Source organism: Eupeodes corollae, chromosome 1 (genome assembly GCF_945859685.1).
Source record: "Eupeodes corollae chromosome 1, idEupCoro1.1, whole genome shotgun sequence".
In the NCBI taxonomy this organism is placed as follows: domain Eukaryota; kingdom Metazoa; phylum Arthropoda; class Insecta; order Diptera; family Syrphidae; genus Eupeodes; species Eupeodes corollae.
Window position 1 is genome coordinate 184,385,518 of NC_079147.1, and position 20,471 is coordinate 184,405,988.

General features: G+C 34.1%; 2 protein-coding genes across 6 annotated transcripts in view; one reads left to right on the forward strand and one right to left on the reverse strand.

Moving 5' to 3' along the window:
• Positions 1-20,471, reverse strand: part of LOC129939521 (protein limb expression 1 homolog) — a 187,249-nt gene that overhangs the window by 17,336 nt on the left and 149,442 nt on the right. For 2 of the 4 annotated variants that reach the window (XM_056047563.1, XM_056047561.1), the window contains exon 2: positions 12,379-12,511. The exons of 1 other annotated variant lie outside the window; for it this stretch is intronic. In XM_056047563.1, the coding sequence (XP_055903538.1) occupies positions 12,379-12,457 (79 nt within the window). In that variant the 5' untranslated portion in view covers positions 12,458-12,511. Of the gene's footprint in view, positions 1-12,378; positions 12,621-20,471 lie in introns of all 4 variants that reach the window. One more of the 4 variants, XM_056047562.1, reaches the window with a different exon arrangement.
• LOC129939520 (protein I'm not dead yet-like) lies at positions 1,580-5,501 on the forward strand. Of its 2 annotated transcripts, XM_056047557.1 has the most exons (14): positions 1,580-1,679; positions 1,751-1,868; positions 1,943-2,059; positions 2,122-2,270; positions 2,346-2,460; positions 3,058-3,110; positions 3,182-3,304; positions 3,372-3,497; positions 3,565-3,771; positions 4,364-4,452; positions 4,515-4,598; positions 4,746-4,939; positions 5,016-5,153; positions 5,220-5,501. In XM_056047557.1, exons 1-14 carry the CDS (start codon positions 1,675-1,677, stop codon positions 5,361-5,363), a joined length of 1,662 nt encoding a protein of 553 aa, XP_055903532.1. In that variant the 5' UTR covers positions 1,580-1,674; the 3' UTR covers positions 5,364-5,501. The 2 variants fall into 2 exon arrangements, with proteins under 2 accessions (XP_055903532.1, XP_055903533.1); XM_056047558.1 differs by lacking the exon at positions 1,580-1,679 and having other exon boundaries at positions 1,751-1,889.

Below are 20,471 nucleotides of genomic sequence, written 5' to 3' on the forward strand. Positions count from 1 at the left end.
TATATTAAGAATTTTTGTGTGTAAGTATTTAATGAATTATAAATAAATAAATCAATCTATCACGCTAAGATTTTGAGATATAACCATTTATAATTCGAAACAAGACGTTAGGCTTTTTGAAGCTATCTAAATTCATGAACTAGTTTTTTTTCCTTCGGATTTTCGATCGAACAGCAGTACCTACCGTTAATAAACATCAGACTGTCGTCAGCGTCGGGCAGATTGTGCAGCTGAATTTGTTTGGCTGCAGAAAGAGCGGGACGGACGAAGCGGCACTGGCTCGTAAAGAATGTAAGTAATGGCAAATACTTTGTTAATTTTTTGGTAAAAATAATTGAAATTATTGTTTTTTCTCTGACGTTTATGAACTCAAATCGGACTAAGTAAGCGTTTTTCGTTTACTGCAGACATTCTGCATTAGGAGTGCGTTCACAAATGCATGAGAAAAGAAATGCAATTGTACTAACGCAGATTTTCTGCGTTTATGAATACACCCTAAGCCTTCAAAAACACGTTTTTGATTGTCTTTAGAATTTTTAGAATGGTGTATTACAAAAACCTGGTGTGATAGAAAGATTAAATGGCAAGATTGGAATTCAGGTCATATAACCAAAATCATGAAATAACATACATAAGGTCGAAAAGAGAAACTTTGTACAAAATTTCACTTAAGAAAACGTCACAAAGCCCAAATAAAATGTAACGCCCAAATTTAGGAATTGCATAATTTTTTATATTTGGTGGTTAGGATTAGAGACGCGTATTAACAGTGAGTAATGTATTGGGAGCATGCTGCCCCCTTACTTGGGCTCACTATAGGATTTGAGGTAGGTGCAATGTTGGGTGTATGCAAGGTTTCTTTGCATTTAAGGAATGTGATTTTAAGAACCTTTTGCATACGCACTACCTTGACTGTCATATAGGCACAGAAGTTTCAGAGTTTTCATCACTTGGAAGATTTTAACGCCAAAATTGGTAAAGAAGGTACATATCTTTGGTAGGTCAATCGGAAGACGACATAGACTACCCGACATCACATCTGAAATCGGACTCAGGCTTATCGACTTCCTAGCAGAGAAAAAACATGGTGTTGAGTAGCACCAGATTCCCTAGCACAGATACTTGGAGGTCCCCCAATGATCGTTTCTATTGACGGAAGACTCTCCTCTAGCGTTTAACTTGTTATTCGAAACTGAAGGCAGCAAGGTAGAGATCGAGTAAGCTGGCGAAAGTTATTACTTGAGGCTCAGGAGCACAATGCGCTGTAGCGCCAATTTAAGTAAAGTAAGGTAATATTGTCAGAATGACCAAATGTTGAGGCATATGACTTCTTTTGGGATAGGTCAATTAGTAATTTGAACGATATGATATTTTAAAATTGATTTGGGCAATATGACATTGATTTTGGGCTTTGTAGCAATTCCTTCTGAAAAAATTTTCGGGCGGGCGATAGAGCCATCTTCGGGCGACATGACATTTTTAATATTTTGGCAATATTTCATTGGACAATAAAACCGAATGGTTCTTTTTATTTGAAATATCAAAAAACCCTACAACGTGTATATTTAAAAACTATCTTAAGATTATGAACAAAAACAATTGACTTTTGAAATTAACGTCAAATTGTATTTATTCTGAATTGATTATTCTAAGAAAATAAACGTTTTATAAAGAATGGAGTAAGTTAAAGACAGTCGTTTAAGGTCTATTATTAATTGGTTTAATCTTTTCTATATTTTAATGTTTTTAGAGCATCTCAGGATGGACAAGTTGGACTAAAACAATGCCTTTTCTTCCATTGGGAAGGAATTGTCATAATTATTATGCCAATATGTTTTTTGATAGCAATGTTAACCAATGATACCCAGGTATAAATATTACAAATACATGTAGGAAAACGTTTAAAGACATTGAATCTTTAATGTTTCTATTTTTATTTTAGCCATATCGATGCATGTACGTCATCATTGCTATGTTTATTGGTTGGTTAACAAAAATATATCCCTTTGCTATTACTTCAATGTTCCCAGTTGTTGCATTTCCACTGATGAATATTATGGTAGTAGGAATATTTTAATTAAATAAGTTTCTGATATTTAAATAATTTTTTTTCATAAACAGACTTCTGATAAAACATGTTCTATGTATTTTAAAGAAACTTTGGTAATGTTCGTTATCACTATTATGATAGCTTTAGCAATGGAATATACAAAGTTGCACACTCGATGGGCAGTCATCGTAATTAAATTTGTTGGGTCAAGTCCAAGAAAGTAAGGTTGAATAATGTAAATATTTTAAGAAATATTGGGTTACTAATATTTTTGTCGGGGGGTTAATTGTTGCAGGTTACATCTGATTTTGATTGTGTTAACTGCATCCCTTTCCATGTTTGTACCAAATGCTGCTTCTGTAACTCTGATGTATCCATTGACGAAAGCCATTTTGGAACAACTGTCAAGTGTAAGTTAAAAATTATTTTAAATTGGAGCTACTCTACTACTACAAAACTTTCGGTTCTAAATCAAAGAAATTTCGCACCAAAACACTGACATTTGTCGAAGGTTCTGAAGTATGCACAGCTTTTTTCTGATATCCGATTCTTATAAAACTTTTGGTTTGCATGAATGTTTCAATAATTTTGCAAAATATTATTGACTTATGTATATTTTCTGAACTTAGAATTTAAGGAGGATCTATTTCGTAAATTTACTTTATACCGAAGTTTTAACCAAATTTGGATCAATCCTTCTTCAAGTGAAGAGAACACGGCTAATAGATAAAATGTCCAAATGAAACCGTCTAAAAATTCCATGCAATTTCTAGTAAAGCTATGTCTTTCAAAAACTCAGTCACGTAGCTTTGTTAGGATTTGTTGTTTGTTTATTTCCTAGAACTAAAAATTTTACTCCAATATCATCTTTTTGCATAAATTTTGACAGTTTTTGGATTCAACTTCAGTTGTTTTCAGTTTGACTTTGACAGTTTTGGGGGGAATACAGTCTTAAATATATGAGCCACTACTTAATATGTATATATTCAATCCATTTTTATTTGTAGCAAGGAATGTGTGAACTTTATGAAGATAATAACCCCGATATCCCAAAAACTGCGTATGTTCTCGCTGAGAGGTTTCTGATAAGTCTGTCAGATCTTAAAGAATGTTCTGTTTGTTTATTTTTAGAAAGAGACCCTCCAAGATAGCAATTTGTTTTTACTTAAGTATAGCTTATGCCTCTTCAATGGGTGGAGCGGGTAATTTAACGGGAACTTCAACAAATTATGTGTTCCTTAAAATCTATGAAGCGTAAGTTTCACCTGTCAGAAATATAACAAACTTATAACTAAATCTATGCTTCTACATATATTTCTAGTAAATTTCCGAATAATCGGGATGACATTGACTTTGCATATTATTTAAAATATGCATTTCCACCGACGGTTGTTTACATAGGATTGATGTATTTGATGATGGAGTTTACATACATGGGACTTTTTAGGTAAATTAAAAAAAATGTTTTTTTTTTTAAGTACGTATTTAAAACTATATTTATTTATTTTTAAAAGATCCAATAGCCCAGAAGCAAAAGCATTGCAATTTAGCGATGACCAAAAAATGGCTGCTCAACAAATGGCTAATGATAAATATGAAGAAATCGGATCTCCTTCGATGGAACAATGTACTGTGGGAACACTTATTATATCTATGATTTTTTTTATTTTCTTTAGGCAACCTGAATTTATAACCGGATGGTCAAGTTTGGTTAGCGGAAAGTAAGTGTTTAAATTTAATAAAATTTTTAAGTGCTTTGAAATTCAAAGTTCTAAGTTCAGTCTTCTCACATCTTTAAAGGTGTAGAAAAAAATTAACCTTTCACTTTTTGACAGATGTCAAAATAACTTTTAATTGCTGTGCAAAATGTTTATTATTACGCTTAAAAGTAGAGGACATTTCTTCCTCAAAAGACGTACAAAACATGAACCTTGTATGTGTTTTTCTTTGACAGTTTTTCAACTCAAACTCATAAAGAGCTTGATATATGTTATTGCACAGTTTATATTTTTAAGATCTCAGAGATTTCCGTATTCTCAGAAATATAAACAAAGTTTCTCACATAAATTTCTTACTTTTGCTGTCAAAAATGTTAAGAACAAAATTTGTGTCATAATATTTTGCAAGAGTTCTCTAACGCATATCTCAAAAAGACTGAAAAAAAAAAATGCAAAGCCAATTTGATTTTTAGATGAGAAGACTATCTGAGAAAATTATCAAAAATCTTGGAAATATAAACTTATTCAAACTCAAAAATAGTTTAAAATAAAACAAACTTCAATTTAATATTTGTATTAATTTATTTTCTTTCAGAGAAATTTTGAACGCATCTGTGGCCACCGTTGTTATATACCTGATATTTAGTTTGCCAGCGAATTTCACATTTCTTAAATGTTGGGATGGTAATTACTAATTAATTGTTTACATTTAAAATATTAACATTTTTTTCTAAACATAATTATAGTTAACTCAGTTGGAAAAACACCTGGAATATTAACCTGGAAATACGTTAATTCAATTCTTCCTTGGGAAGTAGTCTTTTTCATTGGTAAGAATTTAAGGGCTTTACAATATTTAGACTTACTATTCAATAGTTCCGCATTGCCATTTAAAAGGAAATTTTAAAATTAATCCAAACCACAATTTAAAACCCTTATTCTTTTGATATCATATTTTTTCAAACTTCCGTAAAAAGGTTGTGGAGGAGCATTAGCTGAAGCATGTCACGCAAGTGGATTGACAGAACTGCTGGGTGATTCACTTTCGAACTTAAAAAATCTTCCATGTCCTTTAAGTTTGTTAATTTCAATTGTGCTTATGGAAATGTTCACAAATATAACTGTAAGTTCATCAGTTATGAGTGTTATTGCACCAGGAATTCTTCGATTGGTAAGAAAACATTAATACCATATTTTTATATGAGCGTATAATCAAAAATTGATACCACTTAATGTTTAATAAACAGGCTGTTGAATCAGAAAGACATCCATTATATTTTATGTTGCCAGTTGGCATGGCAGGAAGTATGGCATTTTTAATGCCATCAGCAACAGCACCAAATGCATTAGTTTCAATTTTTGCTAACATCAGGAACAAAGATCTGGTAGGATTTTTGTTGTTGTTCTTGGGAAACATACAAATTAAATTATCTAAATTTATTTTTTTTTAGATTTTAGCTGGAATAGGGCCATCTATTGCATCGATAATAACAATTTTTATTTTTTCACAAAGTTGGGCAGTTTTAATGTTTCCTGAACTAATGGAATTTCCCAATTGGATTAATGAAATTCCAGTAACAACGGAAGCTGAGTAAAATATTTGAAGAATTTTTTTTTTATTTTATTTTCGATATTCATTAGCTCTTAGTTTTGTTTGAGGGAATTAAAATTTTGTTTAATTAAAATTAATTGAAATAAATTTTGATATTGCAAAAAATTAGTGATTTTTAAAAGAAATTAAATTACATTTTTTACTTTCACTCGACTGCATTTTGCAATTTGTCCGTAAACTAGCCATGGATCTCTGGTTACCAATATAACAGTATCATTAGCAAAGCTGACAACGATAGTGTAGGGCTCTACTGGAATATCCCTTTTATATAGAGATACAAGGTTAGTCCAGGACACTTCCTTGCGGTACCCCAGTTTCTATTTTCTTTAGTTTGGTGGTGCCGTATTCTAAAGTATATAAGATTTTAGTACTTCAGAAGGTTAAGAAGCAGTTTGTAATCAAGTCCAAAATGCTTAACTTTGTCAAAGACTTGAGTAACATCTAAGATGTAGTCGAGCATACTTGTTTTTCTTCAAATGCCTTTTCTACCCCATCAGTAATTCGATTATTTCAATCTTAATTGATGGTTTGGAATTAGTCCTCTTTATTTCATTATTTAGTTAAACTCTTTTAGTGACAGTTTATCAAAATCCATGAACAGTGAAAAGAAAAAAATCTTAACGTAACAAAAAATCTTGGTGACTAATTGTGAATACCTCTTTGAAATAATATGGAAACCTTTCATTGGAAAACAGTTAAATAATAGTTTTGGTTTGTTTCATTGTTAATGACTAAAAAGGCTACTCTCTATCGCACTTTTACAACACTGGCCAACAGGGTATAACGTAGGTAGCAATCAAATTATACTTTTTCTAGGATATTTGATAGCTTTAGTTCGAATTAAACCTCTATACCTTAGACCCTCTAAATTGCGCCAACTATAGAGGCATCATTCTCCTGAAAATTGCATATAAGAAATTTTCTGCCATTTTATGAGAATGTGTGAAGCCTCCGTTAACAACCTGATAGGTCCATATCGTTGTGGCTTCAGACCAGAAAAGTCTATCATTGACCTAATACTCACATTATGGCAGATCTTGTAAAAAAACCAAGGAACTTTAAATCAATACCCACCATCTCTTTATTAATTTTAAAGCCGCGTATGACAGCAATTATAGGGAAGAGCTCTACAGAGCAGTTTTGGTATCCCTGTCAAACTTATACGTTTGTGCAGATTGACGGTCGAGAATGCACGCTGCTCAAGGTCAGAAAAGATCTCAACTAGTCAAACAAAGTTTTAGGCAAGGCTATGCACTGTCATGCGATCCTTCAACCAAACGAAAAATAACTCACTGCTTCTTTGGTCTTAGAAGGCAATTGAGTAATAATGTCCTCTCTTGAGCATCTAAAATCATCATCTATAAGACACTCCCAATTCTCTTTTATGGTGCTGAGGATACTTTCAAAGAAAGATGAGAGCTTCTTAGGATACTTCGAAGAAAAATTCTTTGGTTGGAGGAGTGGAGAAAAAAATACAACGAGGAACTGTACGGACTGTACAGCGACACTAAATTGGTTAAAAGAATAAAAGTCCAATGACTTAGATGGCTTATATGGACTCCAGAATAGAAACTCTTCGAATCGAATCCCAAGGGACGGCGCAGTAGAGGATGACCGCTACTCAGGTGGCACACGCATGTGGGAGAAGACCACAAATAACTTGGCGTCCAAAACTGGAAACATGTAGCTAGGGACTGAATTGGCTCGAGACGCATGTTACCTTAATTAAGTAAGTAGAAGATAAAGATTTGTACTTTGCAAAATCATCATAGTAATTATTGTTAAGGGATATGTTTCGGCTTAACACTGTTTTTGGTTTTTCTTTAGCATTTTCAAATCGTACATTTTAAAGGCAAGTTTCGAATTCAGGACATCTTATTTCTTTATAAGGATTTATTTCTTTGTGCAACCGAAGAAAATCGTTATTTTGTTTACAAGCTTAATTTAATTAAGTATTAAATATAATTCCTTGTCAACATGATATTTTTTACACATAATTGTTATGTCAGCAGCTCTGTAGACCGGTTAACTTAGATATCTAGCGATCTAGCATTCCATTAAATGTAACCCCAATTGTACTCTTCAATCAACACACAACTAATTGCAATATTTACAAGGACATGTTCCTTATCTCAATCTATAGAAATAACGTTTGTGTTTCTTTATTTATTGTTTGTTAAAAATGACTCAATTACAATCGTTTCCAATTGTCGGTATTAATATGAGATTAAATCAAAATTCGCGAACTGTGTTTATTGGGGTTTGATTTTTTTGATTGAAATCGCAAACGAACCAGGAACATGAACCAGAAACATTGCATATGCAGCTAAATTAAAACAGGTAGTTTTCAAAGTGTGTACATGATAGACTTTTGGATATTTTGTTTTATATAATAAATGCTAAAGAGTGTTATTTTGTGAATTACTTAATTTCATTTTTTTGAGTTAATTATATGGTATTGTCAGGTCTAGAGATTAAATGTTAGATTATTATTAATTTATTCATGAAATTTGTTGGTGTGATATTTAAACACGAGTATTTTGATGGAAACAATTTATCAACTAATGAAAATCATGTATAATTTAAAGTGGAATTTAATTTGAAAGCAATTAATGTTCAATGAAGTGAATTTATATAAACAAATTTCATGTATTTCAAAAATTTCGTGACTCATGATTAAATATTACTAACCTGTGAAACTTTTGAAATCGTGAAAAAGACTTAAAAGTGATGACATTTTGAAATGATGCAACTGTCACATGTCGAAAACTTTACATGATCAACCAACGAAATTTTGTTCTGCTTATTGTAAGGTCCATCTTTTAAATATCTTGAACTTCATTTTAGTTAATTCAATAACAATATCTAAAGTTTCAAAGAAGTCTATTAGAAATGGATCTTAAATATAGATACAATACACGCAATAATTTTGACATGTTTCAATAAAAGGTAATATATTGAAAGAATGGATTCTCTGCCAATATGCAAATGCTTGTGGTAGAAAGTCTACTATCCATGTTATCAGACCTTTTTGATAAATTTAAGAACCTGGAAAGTGCTCTTTGGAAAATTGTACAAAAACTTATAATTCCAGTTTTGATGGTAGGTTAGGTTAAAGTTGCTGTAAGTGACAACTTGGTCCAGTTTTATACCCCATTGAAACCTTCTTGTGATCTAAATGAAACTATTTGAAGTTGCATACGAAACGTACAAAACTAATAATGTTAGTGTGACTGATGAGATCGGTTAGGCCGTTATGTTTAGAAGAATTCTCCTAGGAAGGTTTTACGTTTTCGTGTTAAAGCAGGGCATCTACAGAGGAGGTATGTAAACAACTGTTTCTTCCATTTCATCTACCATACTCCTTCTGCATACGTCATTTGCACCGTGTACCGTGCTTTCCTATTGGCAGTGTCGAATTATGAAACCAACTATCGAGCTTATATGCAGTCTGCTTAGAGATACATTTTTTGAGGAATTTTTTTGGAATGTCTCTATGGGCCCGGCATCCAGTAAAGGTGAATATTAAACTGTTGTGCCACCTTCACAAGAGATGATCGACCGTTATGGACTGCTAAAGAGTTTGAATGGACAGAATCCAAGGATTTAATGCCAGCCCTAACTGTCTAAGAAAATCCGGATATCAGCGATGAAGCTCTGAGACAAATAGCAGAGTTTGCCGCTCTTTATTTGCTGACTATATTTTGATGTGTCAGATGGAGTAAGGGCTTGTTCTGCAGATGGGATCATATTAAGCTATCCGATTTTGCCGGATCTGAATACGATGTCTATAAGGAATGCGTATTTCAGGGTTTCAAATCCGACAGATTTTTTGTACGAAAAGAAAGCTACAGTAGTTTTCTTGACTCTTTCTTGTATATTACGATTCCAGATTAGTTTTTTGTCTGAAATAAAACCCAGATATGAAGCTTTATCTAAGAACTTTTTCCTTTTTCTTAAGGAAAGGATAATATTGGGAATTTCATATTACTAAAAGGGGTTTGTATACCTTTAATATGGCAAAGACACGGTGTGAGCATTAGGAAAAGAGGGAAAGGTTGGTTGGTGTCGGTGTATATTGATTTTTGAACATTGCAATGACAGGGAAAAATAGAGCTTGGCAAGGAGTTCCACATTCGCGTAGTACGGCTAAAAAATGAATTTCTGTACTTCATAGTACGCCCGAAGTTGGCCTCAAGGATAAACTGATGGGCATTCCTAGAAGCGCGGGTATTACGGTTAAATTGTTTAAGGGGAGGAATGCAACTGGCTATTTCACTAGAGCCTAGTCCGTTAAAATAACGGTAAAAAAGGGCGAGGATAGAAACCTTGATGAGTTGATGATGTTAATGCCACCGATCTTTTTAAAAGCTCTTTTTGAATATTGTCTAAGAGGCTTAAATATGTTACCGGAGCACCGGCCCAGAGATGACGTATATAGGTTTTGTAGATTGTAGCCAGATCAGACGATTTAACGATACAGCATTGCGTTTTCGAAGCATTAAATTCCACACGATTTTTTATTCCCCATTGTAAAATGCTGTGTAGATCGGAATTCAATGAGCTAATCATATATTGCCGTTGCAATTCCACATCCGAAGAGGAGGTTTTGAGTCTGGAAACGAATATGAAAAGCTAAGAGTGCTATCGTCAGCGAAACAATGTATTGGATTATAAGTAGCAGACAGGAGATCATTTATAAAAATGAGGAAGAGGGTCCGAGACTAAACGGAGCCCTGGGGCACTTGAATCCGTCTAAAACAACTTGTATTGAATCACCAGTGGACCTATTGCTACGAAAGCCGTATTGCCGGTCATTAAGAAGCTTCCGTTCCTCAATACATTTCTTAAGCTGATAATTTATCAGCGTTTCCATGACCCTAGAAAGAAGGGACGTTAAAGCTATCGGTATTTTATTTGTGGAGAAGTAGATTCGCCTTTTTTGGGATTGGCTGAACAAATGCAGTTTTCCAACTATTCGGAGCGAGCCCAGAAAAAGATGGAAAAGCTTACGCAGTGATTTTGCTAGCGTGGAAGTACACCTCTTCATAATAATAGCTGAGATACCATCTGAGCCAGGGGTTGTTGAGATCTTTAAGAACTCTCGCCACAATTCGAGTCCGAAAAAATGATTGGCCCCATAGAATCATTTACACGTTCAAGAACTGGAGAGGCACGACCTGGTAAGGTGGAATGATCTTTTAAGGTGGAATTTTCGGCGAACTGCCTTTCAAATAAGTTGGCTTTATCAATAGAGCTTACTAAAGGAGTTTCATTGACAACAACGTAGAAACCGGGGAAGAGGAAGAATTCCTCATGTTTTTTACAAATGACCAAGCACAGACGTTGCAGGCTTGCTTAAAATTTTTCCGGTTTTCCTCAGTTGGGTTAGCTTTAAAACACCGGAAGAATACAACCAAATTGGTTTTGTATGGGTTGACGACTAATCCATTGTTTAAACTTGTTTAAAGCTTTACTGAAGATGCTTCTCTGAAACTGATATAGAAACGTCAACCGCATAAGCAATCACTTTAAAACACTCCACATCTAGACTAGCCAGGTTTTTTTTGACTTTCAGAGAAAAGAAGACAATTCACAGCCTTAAAACTTACCAATTGAGACGACCAACGCCCTGGCAGAAAAGCTGCCTAGTTTTGGGATAATTATTTTGCTGGGCAGCGTTTTATGAATAAATCACTAAGCGAACTCTCTACGTTTAGAGATGATAGTGTAGATATTTGTGCAGGTATTTCCACGTTGTTTAAGGCACCTTCAATGTTTAATGTCGTCTCCAGGGATTTACCCTTACAGTAAGAATGTTGTGTTGCATTGATGTCATTTTGAGAAAGTACTTAAGAGCTTTCGCATCTATATCCTAACATTCTTGATATGTCTTGTATGGCAAACTTTTGTAGTGCGCTAAATGGACTTTCCTGAAATGCTTTTTGAAAGAAAATGTGCTGATACGAAAATTACTCCAAATGATAATTTAGGACATTATTGCTTCTATCAGAAAACTATGTTTTACAAACGAATTTGTTTTCAGTTTTCTAAATTCGAATTCATTTAAAAACCGATTTCTTCTAAAATAAAAATGAAATTTCAATTCTATTACTAAAAGATAAATTGTATCCACTATTTTTGATTCAAAATTCATTTTGAAAAAGAAGGATTTTATCTGTTAAATTTGAAAGAATGGATGAATTCATGTGGGATTTTAAAAGCATATATATGTATATGTTTTACAATCCCAATTCTTTCAATTTTTGATGAAAACATTTTAAGATGATAATTCGGATGATCTTGAGAATTTCTTGAAAATTGCGAAGAAATTATTACTTTTCATTAAGAAACCTGTAAGGTAACTGGAAAGCACTATTTACAAAAATGTTTGAACCTATAATGTAAATTACTTCATGGTTTCAAGGTGGCGAGATCTGTCAAACTCAGCTGTCATTTGAAGCGTCACCGTAATATTAATTGAGTTTTTGCCATTTAAGACAGTAGATCATTTAACATTCGAACACTTAACCTCACCACTTACATATATCCCATTATCTGACATTTGCTGTTAGAGTTGATCATTGACAGTAAAACTGACAGGCAAGAATAAAACCCAGAACGAAACGTATTTATTGGAACAATTATGTTCCAAAATGAGAAATTAATAATCAGCTGTTCATTGAAAACGATTTCATTATTGAAAAATTAAAAACTAACTAAAATAATAGCTCAGCTTTAAATAAAGTATTTTTTTAGTGATCTACAACTCATCAAAATTGTCCATAATTAAATCCAATGATAGCTAAAACTGGCCCCATATGAAACGCATGCACCATCTGTTTGAATAGCTTTCAGGCAGATTGTTTCAATACATATTTGTATTTATATTAATTTTGTTTTACTTCATAAAAGTATAATTGTATATTTTTAAATGCTGGACAACTTTTTTAACTAGTCTCGTACATATATCATATATATAAAAAAAGAAAACTTACCACGATAGTCACTTTCATCATACAATCCTGGAACAGTAGGTAATGCCCAAAAGGGCTCTTCTGGGTAAACCATCATCATTGAGATATTCAGTGTTCTTATTAAAATTTACAAATTTAGGAGTTCTTGGATTGGCTGAAATATTTTTACACACAATTTTGTTTTTAAGTTTTAGCCAAAATATAGTGCGGATATTTTCGGATTTTCAACTGCTTTTGGTATGCAAAACTTCGATACTTTAATCCTGTTCTTTCAAGCAAAAATAAAACCTTTAAAAGTACTGTTTTATTTTTTTATCCTATGACCTTGATGTGTGCTTCAAAAAAAATACAAAATATAATTCTACTTAATTCTTATCCCTTAACAAAGACTCATACCTGACTATAGAAACAGTTTAAAAAAGACAAAAATAGCTAAATGGCTAATCAATTTACTTAATTGAAAGTGGAATTGCAACAAAACATATGGAGTTCTTAAATTAAGAAAAATAAAACAGTCTCGACTTAAAAATGGCCATAAGCTCTGCTGCTTGCGCACTTAAGTGGCTTTTGCCATCGTAGTACACGTATAACACCTATATATAGCTATACTATGCTTAGGGCGATTAAAATACGCTTTTCAATTAAACTGTCATTACTATCGATAAGTGGTATGGCGGCAGTGGCACAGCGCGCAGCGGCGAATCCCGTGATGGTGTCAGAAAATACAGTATACTCGTAATGTAAGGCTTCAGCAATAAAGTAAGATGCGTCTGTCAATGCAGCATTAGCAACGATTTCCATGTCTGATTTGATTGACATGCATATTGAGCCATGAAATGAGTCTGCTTTCAAGACTAAGCATTGAGTGGATTTGCTTTTTTCTTTCTTCTTAACTTGTATCTGCTGTAAATCGAAGGTGGTATCTGGATATGGAAGACCAACGAATGCATTGAAGTTGGAAAAGTATTAAACGTCTCTAGTTATTGACTCTTAAGCAGATAAACTTGAACTCAAATCACATGCAATGCTGCACTTTTGATGAGGATAATAGCCGCAGTTTGTGTAGGGTATATGCATTTTGGATTAACTTATAAATAGAAAATATCTTGAACTTTCTGAATTAATTTTGCTAGGCAATGATTTGAATTTGAATACTTAGCTTAGTTTTTAAAACCCAGAAGTAACCGATAGCAACATCGACGAAACAATACGCGAACAGGGAATCACATCCAACAGAGCCAAGAATCGTGGGTTCTCCCAGATGACAAGTTCCTAAATCTTATGTACATTAGTAATGTTTCCGTGCGACGTTTACGGAATTGTGCATAATTGTAGTGGCTGTGTTTCGAACATTGTTGTAAAGCAAAGTTGTCTAAACAACAAACTTACAAAATTAATCAGTCAGTTCAAAAATGGTTTATTAATAAGATTTAGAAGCAAGCAGCAAAGCGTCTAAGAAACTCCCGACTCAAAACCCGCCAATAAAATCTCGAGATGGAAAACGGATCGGGAACCGAAAACAAAAAGCTGACCTTTTTGCTGAACATCTCGCCACCAGAAAATACGCCTATAGATTCCTTAAAGTTTATTGAGAAGAACGTCTCGCTCAAAAAATAGGATGCGACATAAGTTATCCAATAGGAAATCATTAGTCTACTTTTCAGGTTTTGAAAGAAATGTCCTTGATAGCCTTCGAACACACAACATTACTGGACATTTGCAGAAGTCATTGTTAGGTCAGCCCTCAACAGAAGTGACATCTTTCAGACTAATATTGCTAATACCAATCATGGCAAAAGTTTTCGAAAAACAGCTACTGCAAAGGCTCAGCGAAATAAGGGAAGAAAAAGGAGTATTTTGTAACCACCGAAGACCACCTGCAGCGAATTACAAGTTTGGTGAAAAAAGTATTCGGCGAAAAAAAAGTATGCTCGACATTCTTAAATGTTGCTTAAGCTTTTGAAAAGCTTTGGCACTAGGAACTTTAGTACAAACTGCTTAGGTACTGAAATTGTATGAACTTTCGATTCCGGCACAAACAAAATCTTTCGGAACTAAAGAAAATAGAAGCTTGTGTACCACTAGGAATTTTCCTAGGTCCAACCTTGGGATATTGCATACCAACGCTATTCTACCTTTGTTGAATATACTGCAATATTGGTGCAAGGCAGATATGTTCCAAAGGCTACTCAAAAATCTCAAAATGCTGTCTGTAAAGTAAGTGTTTGGAAGCAAAAGTGTCGTATCAATTTCTGTAAACAGTACAGAAGTACGTTAATCCAATACTGCCAAACATCTTGGAATGACTTTGGACGGAAAGAATACATATCAAGAAGAATAGAAAAACTAAACTTGAAGTACAGAAGAGTGTCACAATTAATAGGTAAGAACTAAAATCATGAAGACAAATACTGAAACCTACATTGTGATCTTAAAACTGTAATGGTTACAGAACGGGGTTGTAAATCACGCTGCAATAAATAATCAGCGATTGTTAAATGATATTAACTTCGGAATGGTTATGCTATTTGAATGTATGATACAATGATCAGAGATTAAGAAGGAAATTTTAAATTTAAAAGGAACCCTCATTTGTGGATCTTTCATAGATTGGTCCTGATTAATCGGTGGTTTTAGTGCGGTAAAATTCCTACACTACTCAGTACCCATTCTCGCTTAGTGTCCTTCTAAGTTTTTAATTGGATAAAAACAAAGAAAGTTGAGTCTAGATTTTGACAGTTTACAATCCTAGTTCACATTTTTCACATTTACGCTTAAGACATTACTTATTTTGAAAAGAAAGCTAAAAATAACGAAAAAAACCGTCAAAATCAATATGAAAAAGTCCTGAGAATATGCAATTCTTAGATTCGGTTTTTCTATTTCAAGAAATTAAAAATCTTTTGTACAGGTGTTTTTAAAAAGGAGTTTTATTTTGATTTGAAAAGTGCTTCGTGTTTCATAGATAACTTCACAAATTCCATTTGGTCTTGGATCCAATGTGGCGCATTGACAAAAAAGTTCGTTAATTGGAGTAGTTGGAAAAGCCCTGGGGGACATTTTTATACCTAATAATGTTTGGATAGTTATTAGGGAAATTTATGTTCAAGCTTTTTCTTTTTCTGTAAGTCAGCAATCATGGACAAAATTTCGGGCAGTGATAAAGTTGTTCGATATGCAAGGCAAATTGCCTGAGATCAAGAGAAGGATTGGAATAGATGGTCTTTTCAAATAGAAGAAGGTTCCCATTTGGCCCGATCGATTAAGGCAACTACCTCAGACATCGTCAGAAAACTCGAGAATATTCTTGTCTAAGGAATACAAAACTTGCAAACATGGTTGGAGCATCACCTATAACCATTTTAAATATGAAGGTCAGGGAAAGGTGGTTACCGATTAGAAAAAAAGGGTGTCAATATAACCGGTGGATTCTACTCAAAAAATCCTACATAATTTAAAAACAGCCATCATAGAAAAAAGGAGAGGAAATTGGACAAGAGGGGTTCTGCTTTTGCAAGACAATGCACCAGTTCACAAGAGACACGTTGCCTTGCAGAAATTTGAGTTCAGTTTATTGAATCACCCACCTTATAGCTCAGATTTGGCCTCTTCTGATTATTTTTATTTCCAAATCTGAAGAAAAAACTCCGTGGAAAAAGAGTTACCGGCGTTACCGAGTTACAAGCTAACCTTCTGAACCACCCTCGTATCCTCTAATGAAAAAAAGTTAAAAGGCATTCAATCACAAGATTTCGGTGGCAAATTGATAAACTATTTTCTAGTTGATTTCAGCCATTTCAATGCTTGCATCGTCTGCTTGAAGTAGTGGCGTATTTTTTATTTGTCAAATGTCAAAACATGGCAACTTCAAATGTAATAGCAGACATTTCAAATTGTAGCTTCTTAATCTCCAAAAATGCTTCAAAAGCTTTGAAATCAATTTATTCTCTCTCCCATCACACATCATCACACTCGTTTCAACATCCATAGAATTGATATCGTTTTCCTTTCCTCAATTGGAAAGAATATTTTCTGAAAACCGAAAAAGAAGAAACCAGTCCCGCAAAGATGGATAAAATACCGCAGCAACAGTTTAAGGTCAATTAACGTACATAAACCTTAATATAAAATACAGTCGATAAAGCAATTGCTTATTTTGTTGCACACAGCCGATTCTTTTTTTCTTCGCTGTAGCGTCGCGTCGTCGTCAAGGCGTCGTCGAAGTCCTCCTTTTTCATATTCCCAAAAAAAGAGGAAGTCTTTTTGGAAGAAAAATAAAGAAAGACAAAAAAAAAAGAAACCGGGTACCCAGAAGTTTTATGATAACAATTATAAGTAATATATTTGCGCACTGTCTCCTTTAGGGAACGTTTTGTGGTGTTTACCTTCTTCATAAATGCAGGTACTGAATTTTTATTTTTTGAAGTATTTTTTTGGTTTCTTTAAAACCAATGTACATAAATTTATCGAAGCGACAGGCCTCTCTGTGATGTCCTGTGTCCAAGTAAGTAGGTTATAAATTGGTTTTAAGTCATGCGAGTGTTATTAAAATGAGAAACGGTCCACCAAGATCGACCGCGCATCCGACCTGAGCGAACGAAAAGCAATATAAAGTGGTTCAGATATTGAAAAGATAGTGAGCTTTTATTTTGGTTCTTACTAAAAAAGTTTATAAGAAAATGTACACAAAATTAAGAACCAGTTTGATAAGAAATCTTTGGTTATATTTTGTTGGGTTTTTGTTTTGTTTGCCAAGAAAAAGTAGCATCACAAGATATTTCACTTAAGATCGGAATTTGAATTAAAAAGTACAGGTACCCATTGACACGGAAATTTGAATTTGAAAAGTATTTTATTTTTTCAGGGGCTCAGAATTGCAATTTTTTCTTAAAGAGGGAACTAGATGAAGTCTTATTGAATGAATTAAAAGGTTTTCTAATAAGAGGTTTCATTTTGAGTTGTCTAGTATTTGTGGTGCTTTTAACTTTTAAGGCTGTCATCTTTCCATATTTGAAAACTAAACGTTTATGGCCGAAATTTAAGAATATATTGATGTGCATGGCGTTTACAATGGATGTTCAAGTTCCTGACCTTGTTATTTATGAGCATAACTTGCCTTTAGGCTTTTTCTTTGTTTCTCAAGGGGTTATTAATACCCTTGACATGTTTAAAGTTTAAACACAGTGCGTACTTAAGTAAAATTAGCGAAGGGCTAAAGGGGAGATACCGGTGCACATTGGTCTTAACATTTTGAAAAAACAGAGTTGGGTAAAAAAAGAATGGTAAAAAAAGAATCCTTACACTTGACAGTACGTCCGAAATTTAGCTCAAGGTTAAACTGATGAATTAGATTTTAAAGTTGAATTGTTTGAGGGGGGAATGCAATTGGCTAATTCGACAGAACAAAATCAAAATCAAATGGGGTGGCGCAACAGTCCGTTGTGAACCAGGGCCTAGTGACTTACAACTCTCAACCATTCCTGTGTGCGAGTACTGTTGTCAGGAATGGAATTCGACAGAACACTGTTTGTAAAAATACGAAAGGCATGAAACATTGGGGGCGTTGTTCGAGTGATGCAAATGTTTCATTTTCAAAGCTCTTTTTAGGATATTGTCTAAGAGACTTAAACTTGTTTTACAGGCACCTGCCCAAATATGCGAGCTATATTCAAGTTTTTGACGAATGAGGACACCGTCAGAGAAATTCTAATCCAATATCGAATATATAAGAGGTGACCCGTGATACACATACCAAGTATTGAAAATTGAGGTTATTAATTCCCCATTGAACAATTTTTTCGAAATCGGAATTTATGTGCATTTGAAACGACTATGAAAGCTTATGGTACTCTCATCAGCGAAACAGTTTTATGGATTAGAAGTGGCAGTCAAGAGAATCGTTTATGAATATGAAGAAGAGAGTCGTAGACAAAACGGAACCATTGCACCAGCAATTTTTTTTTATGAATGTCAGACTTGAAATCATCCAAAACAACTTGTACTGAGCTGCTAGAAAGATAATTTTTTATCTAACGAAGAAGAGATTCACCATAACGGAGCTTGGTTTCCCTGTCAAAAGCCTTTAAGATACACAATGAGATCAAGCAAAGTGTGTTGCAAGCAAATTGGCTTTATTAATCGAGCTTAAAAATGGGGTCTCATTAAAAACAAGCGTAGGAACCGACGAAGACCTAGTGTTTTGCACGTTTTTACAAATGACTAGACATTTTAACTTAATGCGTCAAATATGTCCGTTACAGGTCTTTCCAACTTGTTTAAACTTATTGCGGTTTTCCTTAGTGGGGTTGGTTTTGTAAATAGGAAAACTTAGGCCTTTGATACTTACAGCTACAATCAAATCATCAGTTTTCTCTGAGCTGGAATCAACAACCATCGTAGAAGCATAGAAGCCGGCACAAATCTCGACAAAAGTCTGAGCAGAATAGCGCAGCCGCAAAGAACTGTGAACATTTCAACCGCAATGTGCGAAAAATACAATTCACTGGATAGAGTCGGACAGCGAATCGAATTCGTTACATTTCTAGAGCTTTAGTTTTCTATTGGGTGGCAGCATTTTAACATTCGTAAAAATATACAAATCTTGATCGATTCTAAATTATTTTGACATTTTAATTCTATTTTCAAAACAAAATGTCTCTCAGCGTGAGTTTGTTTATTTTTGACGTTTTATAGATTTAAAACAGTTTAAACATAGGTTCTGTTGTGTGCAGACTCCAGGCTTTTGTTTTAACCCTCGTTTACATCACAACTAAAATTGGTACAATCGTATTTTGGGGTCCATTTGTACCTCAGAATGTTTTCTACCGATATCTATGCTATACTACTGCATTTAAATATTTTTAACTTAATAATAATGGTTTTAAAATATTGGTAAGATAAGTTAAGCTCAAATTTTAATAGACAATAAATATTTCATGCCATTCGAAAATATATTTTAAAATTTGTATGAGTCGAAAATGAAACCGTACACAGCCTGCAAGAAAACAAGGAAAACTAATTTGGATGTCCTTTGCTTCAAGGGGAGAAGTCTTGCGAACAATCCCCGACAGATTTCCTTGCAAAAGGGGTAGATGGGCCTCACGCCAGGGTTATGAATCATTTCCTGAAAATGAACATTTTGTAAAGGGTCAATGAACTAAGATTAGGTTAGGTTCAAGTGGCTGTCCATGATGAAATAGGACACGCTTAGGCCAGTTTAATGGCTCATTGTGATACCACATGAATCTTGAGGCTTCCTCATAAGCTCAATAAAACCAGTTTGAGTCCCTTACGAAACGTGAGCGGCTGACTATGCTAATATGATTTAGATCGTTTAGATCGTTATAGAATAATTTTCCTAGGTTATTCTTGCGTTTTTGAGGTAGAGCATGTACAGTGAAGGTAAAGAACCTGTTTCCTCCTCTTCCTCGTCCATACAGGTTCTGCAAAAGTCATTTAAGAACACGCTAAGCCACGTGGCGTGCTTTCCTATAAGACAGTGTCCGGTTATGGCTTACAGTTACCTGGAATGTCTCTATGGCCCGGCACCCAGCAAAGGTGAATATTAAACTGTTGTGCCATCTCCATTAGAGATGATCGACAGTTTAGGACTGTTATAGAGTTTATAGAGACAGATTTCAGAGATTTGATAGCGGCCTGACTAGCTGAGAAGATAGTCAAATGTTGATATCACGTTTTCTTTAAGCCAGGAAAAGACTTCTTTTATCACCAAAAGTTCCACCTGGAACATGCTACAATGATTGGGAAGGCGAAATGAGAGACTTAATTTCAGTTGGTCAGTATACACACCTCAAGCAACCCCTTTTTTTGTTTTTGAACCATCTGTATAAAAATGGATTGACTTGTCTTCCAGAAATGTCTTATCCTACCAGAAAGATCTGGAAGGTATAGAAATCTGGAAGTTTCTGTCGAATTGCAGTTGGGGGATGGTGTACTCTGTGTGCTTTGCATTTGATTCAATAGATTAAGGTCAATTGCCTCAGATGAGGTCGTGCAAAGCGATTCACTTATACATAGGCAAACTGAACGTTGCAGTTTATTTAATTTATTGCGGTTTATAGTTGTCTCTAAAGCGGTCCACCATACTGCCACAC